At 37.6% G+C, this 15,681-nt stretch overlaps 1 protein-coding gene across 1 annotated transcript in view; it reads right to left on the bottom strand.

The window, feature by feature from the left end:
- Window positions 1-15,681, bottom strand: part of USP10 (ubiquitin specific peptidase 10) — a 45,597-nt gene that overhangs the window by 8,678 nt on the left and 21,238 nt on the right. Inside the window, exons 4-10 of the mRNA NM_001006130.2 lie at window positions 13,018-14,031; window positions 8,515-8,606; window positions 7,668-7,777; window positions 7,177-7,232; window positions 5,688-5,791; window positions 4,881-4,980; window positions 3,695-3,875 (exon numbers count right to left, since the gene is read on the bottom strand). Of these exons, the coding sequence (NP_001006130.2) occupies window positions 3,695-3,875; window positions 4,881-4,980; window positions 5,688-5,791; window positions 7,177-7,232; window positions 7,668-7,777; window positions 8,515-8,606; window positions 13,018-14,031 (1,657 nt within the window). The remainder of the gene's footprint in view (window positions 1-3,694; window positions 3,876-4,880; window positions 4,981-5,687; window positions 5,792-7,176; window positions 7,233-7,667; window positions 7,778-8,514; window positions 8,607-13,017; window positions 14,032-15,681) is intronic.

Here is a 15,681-nt window from a genome sequence, read left to right as displayed (position 1 = left end):
ATTTAGGCAAGGATTTATACAATTCTGGATAAGCATCAGTCAAAGAACTACAAGCAGTGTTTGGCCATGCCTTTAAAAATCTTCAACACATTAAAACACATGATCGACTTTACTGAATTCCACCTGAGCTTTCAGAGAGCTCTAATTTTGTATTCTGAACTGAAAAAAACCAACATCCCTGTATTTTATGGCTGAGCACAGGCAAAGTTCATTTATTTTAAAAAGTCTCAAAAATTGGGAACAGTTTACATATATAGATTTGGTAAAAATTGTAAAAACAAAGCTTTGAAATCAAGTTGAAGCCATACCTAATTGCACTCCTACCCTGGCCTCTATCTTTCATTTCTATACTGCTAACCACAAAAATATCTCTGTTTTGTGAAGCATACATACTTCTGGTAAGTATGTTAGGAAGCCAGCTCTTTTTGCAGGAAGACTTTAAAATCATCTCTGCTCACATCAGATTCCTGAAATTATGCTTTATAAACACATGATCAGAAATGCGAAGTACTGATCCATCTCCAGTTTATGTTTTGCAGTAAAAAATTACAACCAGGTCCAGATTGTGCAATTAAAACACATGATTATTTCAGTCACTTCACCGTGTCCAGTTTCATAGTCACTTTAAATTTTCTGGTTGGATCTTGCTATAGGAAATACAAACTATCCTCTGTTGAGGCTCAGCATTTCCTTTTCCTTCCAACATTTTCCATGTCCAGACTTTGTCCACACACTCCTCTGTACAGAAATGGGAGACTTTTGGAAAAACCACAGTGGTAACAACACAGGGCATGAGATAATTTTTTGTAGGGCATTCAGCTGCAGCCTTTCAGTAGCGTGGCTTGGTGAAGACTGTTTTGTGCAATGAGATAGCTCATTCTACAACTGCATCACTGCACTAAGTGCACTCTTCCTGTTTTCCCTGAAAACTATCAAACATGACTCAAGAATTTATTTTCTTCTTAAAGCAGTACTTGCATTAAAAAGTCCCAGCTGTTAAAAAATGTGATTTTACACAGCCGAAGAAATAAATTGCTTATTATATTCTTAAGCTCATTATATTGCTTTCAAGCTTTGTGGGGCACGAAGACAATTAACACAGCTGTAATTCCTGTAGGCATGCTGAAATTTCTCTCAATCATGTATGAAATGCTAACGTACAGATTTGACTACTGCCAACTCCTATCAAAAGAGCCTCTGCAATTCAGGCAAAACCCCAAAGCAGCAACAGAGTCGATGCATCTTTAGACTGGCAAATGCATATTCTTCAGAGGAAAGACAGCATACGAAAAACAGTACCATGTTTATTTCACTTAACGCTTCCTCCTTGGCTATATTTAAGGACAAAACCTTCAACACATGGCAAGAGCAGTGTTTCAATAAACAAACCCTGCACTGTGTAAGCCTTGCTGCTTTTGGATACATTTCCCAGGCCCTTTTTAAGCTAACCATTATTTAGTGCAACGATCGCTAGAAAACTGCTACCAAGTCCATGTATGAAGATTAAATTACTAATATGGAGAATATTCCGAAAAGATATTAATGAAAAGCTCTTTTTTTCTTTTAGTTTCTAGGACTGAAATGGCGAAGTTTCTTCAAAACGTTATACAGAAATGGATTTGACAGCAAAACCTTTATTGGACTTTGGTTTTCCATAGCTTAACTGTGGATGCCCCATCCCTGGAGGCATTCAAGGCCAGGCTGGATGTGGCTCTGGGCAGCCTGGTCTGGTGGTTGGTGACCCTGCACACAGCAGGGGGTTGAAACTGGATGATCATTGTGGTCCTTTTCAACCCAGGCCATTCTGTGATTCTATGATTAATTACTTAGTAGAATAATTAGAAATTTCTATTGGTCGCAAGGAAAATGCATTGCTGTCAATCTCACATACTGCAAGAGCTCTACAGTCAGCCATGTTGTTTCAGGATTATTACTATTTTTTAATGAAAATACGCACTGCTCTTCTGTAATATGTTATATGCTTTTTCTTTTAAAAGGAAGAGTCGGTGCTATTCATGGAAATATTCAGCAGGCCTCTAACTCGTTTGCGAGGTAGCTTGTGTAACATACTTCAGGTACACATAGACTGAAAAAGCAAAAGGGACTCTGCACACCAACAAACCAGATCCTGATAGAACTGTGCATCTGCACGCTTACACTTAAGCCTCACGCTGCTTTAAAAAATAAGTTCTTTAAACAATTACACCCTAATTGGCATCTGACAGTCAAATGAAGACCCAAGCAGTGCTTAAAGTCACCCAGGCCAGAAGGTGCCAATCCACACCACGTTTTCCATTCCAGGCTTTTTCCATTTCATTCCTTCCAACTTCTGATGCTTCCATTTGGTAGATTTCTACTGACATTTCTGCATTCAACCCTTCCTATCTCCACCCTCAGCCTCAGAAGAGGAAGCTTTCCAGCATCACAACAGGAGATATTGTTTCTGCGGTAAATGGTGTGACCTAGTTTGGAAGCTAAATAAAATGGGTGTGGTAGAAGCAGACAACAGATGTCGGAGTGGACCGTGTGGCTCTGCTGCTCATTGCAAGTTTTTGCCTTTTTCAGTATTACCTCCACATTACTTTCTCTGGATTTCTACAGAAGACAGCATTCTCTACATATTCTGAATTTAACATACTAACGGAATCATGCACAGACCTAGATTCCAATCATGATACGAAACAGTATGAGTGTTAACAATACCTTGGGTACATGAAGATACCATCAATGTGGAATTGCAATACATAAAATGCTTGCCTGCCAATTTTTATGGAAAATATCATTTTATTTGCCAGCTGTCTGACTCAAATCCCTAAGGAATAATTTCAGCACATTTCATAGGCAGAAGGTACGAGCCCGCATTATTCACACCTCTCGACTGAATATCTGGCAACACATGGGAGTCAAACACCAGCAATTAAGTGTCTGCCTCCAATTTAAAAATAATTCTTCAAGTCTAGCATTTTTGTTTTGGAATATGCTTTTAGTTATGTGTTTACACTGCTTTCGTTTTAAATTATACATTTCTCCAAACAAGTAATGAGGCATCACTTTCAAAAAAATACTCTTTCACTATCTACTTTCTGCCTTCTTCTGGCATCAGACCTGAATATAAGTAATGTCCCACATTCTTTTCATTCTTGTACCATCTTGTAGCCATTTACATTTTTCCAAGCTTCTTTCGTCTTTAACGTTTTATTTATTAACTATTATACGTAACTTATATGCCTCTGGGAAGCACATGTGTTTAAACAACCAGCAGTTAACAATTCCTTATTATTTCAATTCTTTTACAGGCTGGGTTTAACTCTTAGCTAATCTCACTATCCATGGAGTGAGGCCACAAGAGTTGGATAGGTGTACATTTTTTCTGAACTCTTTAAATGTTAATATCAACACACAAAGCATGCATTTCAAACTCCACCTCTGTAAACAATTCAGGAGTTTTGTCCACTAAAAAGATTCAGACTCTCCAACAATTCACAGAATCTTTTGGATCAATTGTTTTTTATTATTCTGACCTATCTTTGATTCTCTTGCTAACAAACGCTTCATAGTAGAAATGTTCATCTTTCAAGCCTGAAAGAATTGTTTTCTTCTATTGTGAAAAACACAACAAGAAAAGCAGAGGAAGAAATTATTTGTGAAGGCAGAGCAAGCTACAGTCTCAACAACTTTTTAATAAGAGCACTACCTTATGTGACCACCAAAAATATCAGTTATTGGAGTCTGAACAAAGTCAGCCTGTCGAGTGACTGAGGATTTGTTGCGAGGTCCCACTTGCTCCCATTCATCCTCACTGCCTTCTCCTTGCTCATCTTGCTCCTCTTCCTCACGAACAGTCTGAACCTCAGGACCATTGGAAACAGAGAGTTCTTAAAGTGAAGAAAAATAGTTTTGTGTTTGTTTTCTCTTCAAATAAAACATGCAAACAGATACAGAACTTAAAAAAGAAAAAAGCATACTAATTATTTTCAGAAGATAAAATGTTTTCAGAGATTACCCAGATTTCATAGGCCACAGATTTGAAAACATAATTGAGAATGAATATATTCCTGGCCCCCTTGCATCTAGGCATATCCATGTATCAACAGAATGCAGCTCACTAATGACTGCATGTAAATAGATGCAGTTTTCTAATAAAGCTTCATATATTTTTAGTTATAAGTTTATGGAGCAGAAAAATAGAAAGTGAAGTGTTACTCTGGAAGCGTAATTATGGCATTATTAAATACAACTCCTTTTCTGCACAGATATTTTACAGAGAACCCAAGGATTAGCAAATATTTTCTTTTCAAGTGCCAAAGTAAGGAGGCTAAAGAAGGCTTAGCACACAGCCAGAGAACAAAATACTGAATGATCATTTTATATCATAAAAAAATTTGTACCCTGCTATAGAGAAATTGGTAATTGGTGACCTGAACTCTATACTTGGCTAAGGCCAACTGTGTTTTGTTTCATTTTTAAATGGGGACCCAAACATAAAGCCACTGTAAAATAAAATGGTATTTTAGACTACATACAAATCCTAACACTTATTTCAAAGAAGACTTTCCTCCATCTTTGTCAGTAAGACTTTTGAAATCATCTACTATGTTGTGTTGAATTAACCATTAGTCTAGAAGCTTCTATTTCCAAAAAGAGATCTTCATCAACAGCGGCAAAATGTACTTCTATTTTCAATCTACCATGGAGATAGCCAAATCCCCAGTAAACAATTTTAATATAGAAATGAATCCATGAAAATATGGCATTTCATCCCCATCTCAACATCTACTCCAAAAACTTCTCTATATTACATAATTAACATAAAAAGAGGGGAAACATTTTTTACAGACAAATAATTGAATGAAATAAAGTTTGCAACAAAGAAAACTAACTTTCATTATGTGGAGAGAGAAGTTTCTTTAGGGTCAACATTTCTTCATGTAGTCCATTGAGAATAAATCCCAAGTATTCTTCAGCATCCTCTTGTCTGCCCTGAATAAAATGTTTCTTCAATAATTGAAAGCACGAAAATGCCATATAATGTAAAAGCAGATATAAGACATGCAACTTCTGGCTTTCCCATTAATTTTGCAAATTTATAACCTACTCAGGTTACAGTGTTTTATGAAAGTCAAAGAATATTTAAGTTTTACTGTAATATCTGTTGATTCCTATTTCAAAAAGAACCAACATGAGATAGTAACCTACCAGGACAGCAAATTCTTAATAAATGTAACACACAAGTTCCTATTTGTGCAACTTCCTTTGGAATTAACACAAACAGTTGCAATCAAGCCCAAACCAAAAGATGGTTTGAGTTATTATCTGTCATTCAAATTGAAACTAACCCTGAAATAGTGTAAGTCTCAGTAGACCTCCAACCATTCCACACTGAAACCCAAGCAGAAACAAACAGCACATTTCTAAAATAAAAACCAATGTTATCCTCTCTATAAAAATAGAAGTCATCCTGTTCCATTTTTCCTCACCAATTCTGATACACAAAACTGTGAAACTTATCTGATAAACACCTTCATACAATGCAAGTCCCGTGGTAGTCTAGTTCAATTACAGTGAACTACCAACTGGTTGATTTTAGAGATACTTAGGCACAAAATCTGATGTATGGCTTTTACATTATTCTAATGATAGCAACTGTCTTGTGGAGCAACTACAGAAGTCAAAGATTTAAGTCACACCTTCTCTGACAGACTTGACTTGATAACTGTCAGAAGTCTGTAAATATACGTAGGTTCAAAGGCAGCTCCTGGTCGGATATCCCTCACAATTTTATCACCTAAAGCTGCAAGACAAAGAGAAGTACATATAAGTAGCAGCACACAGAAGCTTTTCTACATTCTACTAGCGATGTGTGAAATAAATGCTACAGATTTTGGAACCCAAAATCATCTTTCATACACAGTTTTATTACAGTTTCAGCCAAGTAATCCAAGTTCAGGATCCTTAAGATACAACTCCTATCCACAACACTTTTCAGAAAGCAGCATTCTATACTGACTTACTCATGGTCTGGAAAACTCAAAACTCTTTATATTCAACACTGTGAAGATCACAAGAATATCTATAGTATCACACACACACAAAAATAATTCTCCTTCTATGCATGTTTCTTCTTTTTTTTTTTTCCTTTTAAGTGTTTATAATTTAATGGATCACTTTTCCTTCTTACAAGAAAAAAAAACAAGGAAAAAAACCAACCAAGAAACAGCATGACCCATTTGACATAAAAGTTCAACCTAATGGCAATAGAAGGCATCAGAAAATGTACTTGAAAACTAAAACACAATTAAAATGACCTAGAAGTAAAGTGAGTTGCATAAGACAGTAAGATTTGTTTTACAGAAACAAAACTTTAAAACAACAAACCACAGAAATGTCTGAACTGTTTGGAAATCACTGGAGCAACCAAGTCCTCATGGTATTTTCTTATAATGTTACATAAACACATTCCACGAAACTGATTTAATTCCTATAAGTTTGTAATATAACAGACATGTTTCAGAGACAGAATAATGAAACCTATAATAACGTACTTGCATTGAAAAATGCTCTATTCCTCACCACATAACTGTCATTAACCTTAAACATGTATTATTGAGAATGATGTACTTTCAAAGTTTTCACGTTGCTATAGTACACACATAGGATGCAGAATTAAAAGCCATTGCCTGCAGGCACTCCCTAACTGCTGAAGAGATTTACTACGGTCCTTCCTTGTTCTGAAGTCATGTGTGTGCTGAATAGTTAAGAAAACACAATTGAGCAAGCTGTTAAACATAACAGCTGGAAATGCATAAGGAAATGGAATAAACACAGTGAATACCAAACAACTTTGTTAGGAAGGGTACGTTCTCAGAAGACACACTAACGATTAAACAAACCCTTAAATAAAGGCCTATTCTTACTGTGCTTGTACACTTGGTCTACCAAACACAAGGCCCAATCCATATGATTTCTTTATACGAAACACCAATAAAGAAAAACAAGACACTGGCAGGAAACAAAATGCAAACTGAAAGATAGCATGAAAACCTGAAAGGCTGAAGACCCACAGGAGGGATCAAGCATCAGTACTGAAAGGTCTGAAGTACACCACACAACATGGATCCCTACCCCAGAGCTTTCCGATTGCGTTTATAAGACTTGTTTCCCCCTCCTCTCACTCACCTTGTTTTGCTTTAGGAGGTACAGGCATATTAGTGAACTCATTCATTAAACGAACACTGAAACAGAACGGAAGGAACAACTACACATGAGCAGCATGTTGAGACTTAAAGGGAAAAATAATAAGATTAGATCATTTTATTACTGACAGCCAAAAATCCTACACTACCAATACAGAAGTCCAAATAAAGTTCAGACAAAAATTAACCAGACCATTGCTAACATGCTGAGATGGGAAGTCAGTTCTCACAGTTCAGTTTTGCATACAGAACACTAATTAAAAACTATACTAAAGCAATATGAAGTATCCGCCTTCACAACTTAAGTATAAAATACTAAGTTCATTATGAAAGCCAAGTGTCATTTAAGAAAAAGCAGTCTTCTGTATATATAATAGCATTCATTAACTACAGTAAACAATCATTACTTAGATACTTCTTAATGAGCTTAATCAGATCACAGATTGATTTTTTTTTTAAAGAGGAGCTACTTACAAACTGTCTATCATTGGTGTCGACGTACACGGCCGCTGTGATTTTGAATACATTGGAATGGACTTCATTAAATGATACATTGGAGGGCAAGCAACCAAGGCTTGCAGGGTCTATGCAGTGGCATTAAGGAAACATTCAGAAAGCAACTTGCATATTGACCAAATATTCAATCATATTAAAGATTATAGGCAAACTGAATTCTTAATCCATTAACTACAGCAGAACCACCTCTGGATGGACTTTTCTCACAACATTAGCTGCTAATGCACAGAAATTCTGCTAAAAATGCCAGCACCTTGTAACACACAGCATGTTCACTGACATCTTAATTCCAAGAGCAAGCCAATCTTCCATCCCACAGCAAAAGACTCATTTTAAATCACTTCATTTACAAGGATGATACACCAATAGATTATCATGGTATTATACAACGATGGTATTAAACCAACAGAAAACCAAACCATCAATTTACCAAATTGCCAAAGCAAAGTCAATGGGGAAGAATACTTCCTCTAAGTACAAAAGAACCACTTCAGCCAATGTACAAAGAGTAAATGTAACAAGAATTCACAGTTGGTCAGGAGACAATTACAGTTCTGAACTATTTCAACAGAGGTATGAGATACTGTGAAGACAACTGCAACCAGCTGCAGGGAACCCTGGATACTGGGCTCAGTGATCCAACATGCCCCTGGATTTTGCAGATGCTAACACTGAACACCTGAACAACAGCAGCACAGTACGTGAAAACAAAGGCTTTTCTAGAAAACTTACCAGATCAAACCAGGAAAACACTGAGAGAAATTAGGCACATTTTTATATATCAACTTTCCCAAGGTAAGGATACAGCATTGATGTAGCACCAGTTTCCTTTGTTGATCAGCCCCCGAGGTTGCAAAGACACTGGTTTATGTACTAGTTTTACATTTTCCAGTAATTCTGCAGAATAAGAAACAGTACATTTAGCATCAATTAAATGCACATGCTAGTGATCAAAGCAAATAATTGCTGAGGCATTACAAAATAATACACATCAGTCAGCAAGATTCCCAGAAACTTTAGCAAATAAAGCTGATATGGTAACATCAGTTTACAGATTTCAGCAGACACTATCTCATAGCACAAATATCTTAGTGCAAACAGGATAGGCAGATATTAGCATACCTTTCTGAAGAGTGTTTTATTTACTGCTTCTAAAACCTACAGGATTATACAATAATATAGTTCTTACCGTTTTCACACTTCTGAATACATCAGCAATGGCACAAGTTTAAGCATGAGAAACCATAGCACCTAAGTTTAAGTATGTCACAGTTGTGAAACTGAGAGCAATCAGGGGAGCTTTTCCTAGAAATCTGACCCGTTGTTTGGGTACCTAAATAAAATCTGTTCAAGGAAAATATTGGATTTGGCACATTTAAAGTTTGGGAAAGATGGACAAGCAGCATGCAAAACTGCACCAAAAAAAAATAATCAAATAATCATAGCAATTGCCTACTGGATTATTTGGTTTTATAATAAACACAAGGGCTTCTTAAGTTTTTCCCCCAGAGGGTGGTGACGCACTGAACAGGTTGCCCAAGGAGGTTGTGGATGCCCCATCCCTGCAGGCATTCAAGGCCAGGCTGGATGTGCCTCTGGGCAGCCTGGTCTGCTGGTTGGCGACCCTGCACATAGCAGGGGGGTTGAAATGAGATGAGCATCGTAGTCCTTTTCAGCCCAGGCCATTCTATGATTCTAAAGCCATCATGCTACATATCACATGAACTTAAGAGCTGGCACCGCTCACGAGAAGGCATACAGTAATAACCAAGTGGAGCAGGTAGCAGAATCACTAAGCCCATGTCTTTCTGCTTCCACTTTCTAAGACCGTGGTCCCTGCTGACAGTGGTAGTTCTGATTAAAACCAGAAGACAGAAATCTCAGTGCTCTGTTATACAAGGAACCTGGCACCTGAAAGGGCACATAGCACAGTTGCAGATGAAAATTCTTTCACATTGAAACACCTTTGCCATGAAGTTATTAACACTCAAGTATTTCAGAATACATTACTAATGCAGCAAAGATTTAAATGTCTTGCCCACACCATTCAAACTTCTTAACATAATTAATCGCTGTTGAAAATTAGGACAAAAACAATGAGAATAACTCTTACTTAATGTCAGCCAATACCTCTTCAGGTTAAATGTATGTTTCCTCATTTCCTGTCACGCTGAATAAAAATATTACTATGACTTTAGCATCCTCTTGTGGTCATAAGACAGCTTTCTAAACAATGTCTAAAGCAACTGCAGTGAGTTTCTTTTTTCCCCAACACAAAGATTTTTGTTCTTCATGATAACATTCCATACCACATTCTCATACCAAATCTAAAATTAGGCAGTAATATTTACATGAGCATCATAAAGAAGGCAAAATACATTTACAATCATGAGAAAAGTTTCTTGAAGTGTCAGGACTGCCTATAAAGCACACATCACTAACCAGAAGGAATTCACATCCCTTTTGTTGGTACTTAATTATGAAACATGGCTTTGCTTTGAAAACAAACCCAGAACAATGTTTCCAGGTTTACTGTGGCATTGAATCTTTGTGACAAATGAAGTAATTCTTGCCTTGTTTGCTACTGTTTTGGGAAAGCAATGAATCACTGTAGCCTTCATGAATTTCTTTCAATATTGGTGTTAGAGCCATAGTCACTTCTACAGTCTCTTCTGAAACAAATAAATCCAAATTTTCCATGCTTGCTGAAACAATATGGTTTTTGATGTTACTTCTCCCTACAGAACTAAGGCCTGAAGACGTGCCAACTTCTTCATCAAGCCCCCAACAGCAACAAGAGTTCTAAGAGCAATCTTCAACCTTTTCTACATAAACCTGTATTAACACAGACTGGAAATATAATTTAGCCTCCTTCAACTTCACTGGGGGCATGTATGAACTCCCTAGAATTTACAGATCCTCTTATTCCCTACTACTATTACCAACCAATTCTCCTTCATACTGTCTGCATGCACTTGATTTCTGCTCTGACACATCCTTCCACACTTATCTTTATTGGATTTTACCTTTCTTTTATTTTAAAAGCACTCCAGATTTATTCAAGTTTTAAATGTTTGTGTTCTTCATGTGAAATCCTGCCTGCAGCAAAACAAGCTTTATATGCACCATTAATTCCATCACCTACACAACAGAAACACTGCAAGGAAACAGGATTCCAAATATATTTTCAGATTCCCTCACTGAAAAGTTTCCCTACTTACCAGAGCACACAGTTAAGTGAGCACCCCTTGACTCCTTGCTAGATGCTCACAGCACATCTTAGCCACTTACTAAAACTAACCATTCAGTATTTTTTCCCCAACAAAGAGTAACATGAAGTCTACTCAAGTTTTTTACCTTCTAGCCCTGATTCTCACCTCTTTATCCCGTGAGCTTTCATTCACACTTGAGGATTAAGAAGCCACAGACTTCTGCAGGCTGAATCAAACTGCAGCAAATTAATTTCAAGGTGCCTGTGAACCATTAATCCCCCTGTAATCACTGGTGAAATTAATCTGTCTGTGGAAAAGACATTTGTGTTCTCGTGTCTCGAGCACCTGTTCTCAAATAAAAGCTGTACAGAAGGGCCTCAGAGCTCCAGCACTACCAGAAGACTTGCTAATTTTGCTTGTTGAACTCAATTTATACCTGATTTTTACCCTTTATGTATAAGCAAAGCATTTGACGTACTTCTTTCCAAGCAAGACTAACATTAAAAGAACAAAATGAAGAAACTCCCCTCTTTCCACAGAGCAAGGCACTGTATACATGGAATCCAGATCTTCAAGGAAACATTTCATAGTGAAATCAGGTGCATGTGATCTAGAATACAATTCCTACCTAAATTAACCACAATGAGAAGATGGATTCCTTTCCACTGGAAAAGGAGTGATAATCGTATTATTCCTCTTCAACAGTGAAGGTACAAAAGAAAACTGCATAGGAACATTGCTATTTCAGTATACTAGAGATAAAAGAAAAGGCGCTGCTCCCACCTGGTGGCAAAAAACTGTACAGGAACAGTCAATGTCTACAAAGTTAAAGCTGCAGCAACCCAGACAAACCTACAACTGTGGTAAGCAGTTCTACTGTCATGGTTGCCACAAAACAGTTTTAAGATTCATCACCATCTGACAGCTGGAGTTTCTGAAAGTATGAAGCACTCTGCATGCACAGGTTCTTACATACCACCATCTGTACGTACACATACTTTGATATAGTCAAACGTGTTTATGACACCCAATGGAAAGAGACAAAGAATTAGCTTTCCTCTCAACAGACAGTTGTAAGCTGTGAAACCATTGAGTGAGCAAGTGGATGAGAGGCAGGTACACACTGCAGGTTGTTCTGAACAGAAATCTCCACATCAGCTTCCAGTTACAGTAGAAGAATGATGCTTGTCTTGATGCTGTCACGCACGAGGCTGCTGCTGTGCTTATAAATTAACTTCTGGCATAAATCAGTGGGACTTCACACAAGGTTTTCCACATGGACTATTTCACAATTTTTAAATAATTATTTTTGTGTAGTGACACAAAATACAACCAACAGGCTATTTTTCTTCGTATCTGTGCAGTTTCAGTTGGAAGGCAATCACATTCATGTTCTCGTATTTCTCATTACAACCACAGACAATACCAACAGTCAAAGTTATATCACACAATCTTTCTGAATGTACCCTTTGGACAGTTTCTTTTGATTACCCTTTTAACAGGCAATGAATAGCACTGTCTCTGAATAAAATAACAAACTTTCAAATGGTTAAAGATAATTCTTCAGTAATTGCAAGACAGACCATTCCGACAGCACATCAATAATTCCAATTACTGTCTCCTGAATTGGAATTTTTGAAGCAGAACCTGTTTAGCCATCACACTTATGCTACTGTAAGCGATCAGGAATTTCAGCTACTTTGGTATAAATACATTAACACTTTTAGCTGCAAGGCATTATACACGATTATAAGTACTGGATAATATGACACAAGCTTTTCTAACATGTCCTCCCTGTTACAATACCACACAGCTGAATGCAACTAGTTCATTGTTTCTAGAAATCTCAGATCATTTAAGCACATGGTTTGAAAAGCAGCAGTATTTTTACTGCACCTGGCTCAAATGATAACATCTTGCAATGTTTACTCAGGTAAACAGCTTATTTAAATTACACCTTCCATGGCTGCATCCTAACAGTCACCCTAAGAACATTAGAAAAGGAATTTCTCTATCAACACTGTACACTCCTGTTTACAAGCAAAGTTAATAGTACTCTTCTAACTGTAACATCCACTCGGGTGTAATAACTATACCTGCAATCTTTATGGCTACAGGATCCTCTGAAACTGGAACAGGCCCCTCTTTGACTTCAACCTGTTTTTCAGGGACCAGAGTAGATGTGGCAGGAGGGGTATACTTAGTCTCAACATAGACCACAGATGTGGAAGCAGAGGGCTTGGAATTGTGAAAAAGACTAGCCCACGATTTCGCAGGCTGATTAACAGGGACTGATCCTGCAACCGTGGCTGTTGCCTCAGTAGTAGGTGAAGCTTCCTCAGGCTTAGCTTGGTCTGAGTCAGTGCTTTCCACAGTGTGCAATTCTACCCCATTGGCAGCTGTGTCCTCACCAGAGGATTCAAGTGTTTGTCCATTAGTAACGCCAAGACTTTCAGTAGTATCAGTACCAGCATAAGGCTGTACAACAGCTGTCCTTAAAGGGCTATCTCTGCCAGTCTCTGAGGGGATGCAAAACTGTTCAGAATTAGTAACCCTGCATACCTCAGGCTGCCCTGCAGTCCTGGTATTGTCTAGTGCGCTAGAAACAGAATCATCAGAAACAGCTTCATGAACGAAGTCCACAGAATTGTCCGGGCTGTTGCAAGTCCTTGGTGTGGCCAGAGAGGGGATGTCCCCCGTCAGTTCCGTATCCTCCGTGCCAATACTGTTAAGTCCCGAGGAATTTGCGTGGCCATTTACAAGAGCTTCTGTGGGAGCCACGCCATCACTGACATCTTCCAAATAACTGTAGTATCCAGGGGGTCTTTTTTTCTTCTTTTTACGCTCCCTCTGTCCAAGGCCTCCAGACAAGCCGTCATTTTCAGCATTAGAACCACTATCCAGAGTGAGGGTTGGGTCAGAGAACTGGCAGTCAATTGAGTTGTAGTTTGTTTCATCAGGGGTTTTCTGAGCAGGTGCACAGCTGAGAATGAATTCTGGAGCCTGAGGATTCAGAGTGCTTGAAATACTGTAGTCGGTGTTATTTAGTACAGAAGACTCCGTCTCAATAACTTCATTAACACCAAATTCAATTCTCTGATACTCCTCCCCTGGATAAAAGAAAGTAAACCTGAGTTATTGAATGACATCTATCAAAAAATAAAAAAAACATACAAAAATCAAGAAAAAAATATTTTCTGAGTTGCAGGAAAATATAAGTGACCCTCCCTCAAACAACACCCATTCTTATTCTTTGTATGAAGCCTAAAGACCACTTCTGAAACATCGTTTTCCTGAAATCTATGGAGCCTTTCTTAAGCTGAGTTTGTAATTTTCCAAACTGCTGCACTGTTCGTGCAAGGAGCACCTGTTAAACTGGCCCACTAAGAGCTAAAACCCAATGACGTTAGCAATATTCTGAATTGAATGAATTACTGAGCAAGTGCATACAGAATATGGTGCAATATTTAACCCCATGCTTCTTCCAAAGCCAGCTTTTTCCACAGAAAACTAGAAAACACAAGCCTTTAAGAACTATCTCACACTTTTCCATGGCATGTAAAGATTTATTATAACCATCACTAGCTGAAAAAATATTTTTAATTGTATGGGAACAATGTGACTGCAGCTTTTTGAACTCTCTGCTCATCAATAATTTATCACATTTTGTGACAGCCAAATCTATGACTACGACAGTGTGATGTATTTCTCGTCTTGAAATCAGTCTCATGTAATGGATAAGCCCCAACGTAAGTCAACATTCAACTTATATGTACAGCCAGTGCTGAAAAATTGGTGGGTTACATTTCATATATTCATCCTGACATCTTTAAAGAAATGAGACAAATGCTCTCATAGTAAGCTGCAGTATCATTATATATTATCAGTTACAAAGCATTGCAATTTCATGGAACTTAGTTTTATAATGCATGTGCTCCAACTACTGACTACCTTGGTTATAACTACTTCCACAAAGAGATAAAAATTAATGAAGTTTTGGCATCTCAGAAGTGTTAAAGGTAAGCCCACACTGTAGTGCTTGCTGGTCATTTAGTCTTCCAGGTCTTTCTATGCTGCCGATGTCATTGTTTCAAGGACATTTTTACATCCTATGTTCCCTCAAAAAATGGGAGCTAAAAAGCACACCTCAAACTTCTAAGACTGTTATCTAGGACTGTTACCAGTTATCTTCCTACGGAAGGACAGGGTCTGGAGAATATTTTGACACATAGCTGTCAACAAAACTGTTCCAAAACCTTTAAAGTGCAATGTAGAGAAGCCAGCTGGGAAAAATATTAACTGAAAAAAAATAATGGTGAAATGTACAGATTGATATAATATCAAATGAAGAGTAACACACATTCAATGTGTGCTGAGGTCTGATACATGCAATAACAATATACCACAAATTAACAAACAAAAAAAATCAAGTAATAATATATCATATTTTACATGATCAATACCTCACACAATTTCCAAATAAAATTTCATGCCAATATAAAAAAGTAAATGCAGATGTTAATTGCTTTTCTCTCAATGCTTTGATTTATTGACCAAATGAGAAGTAAACACATCTATCTGATGTCTCAATCTTGCTGCCAGTTAGACTGAAGGAAACTTGAAAAGAGAGAGGTCTCCTAATAGTAATTTGACTTCCCTAAACAGTGCTAACAAGAGCCTGAACTTCAGACCTGCTTAATCCTCCCCACCCACCTGGGTTAATGCATTTTCCAACACCATGCCTGTCAAGCCACCTTCAC

This window comes from Gallus gallus, chromosome 11 (genome assembly GCF_016699485.2).
Source record: "Gallus gallus isolate bGalGal1 chromosome 11, bGalGal1.mat.broiler.GRCg7b, whole genome shotgun sequence".
Lineage (NCBI taxonomy): Eukaryota > Metazoa > Chordata > Aves > Galliformes > Phasianidae > Gallus > Gallus gallus.
The sequence above is the reverse complement of the archived record's forward strand: the minus strand, read 5'-3'. Positions and strand labels throughout refer to the sequence as shown.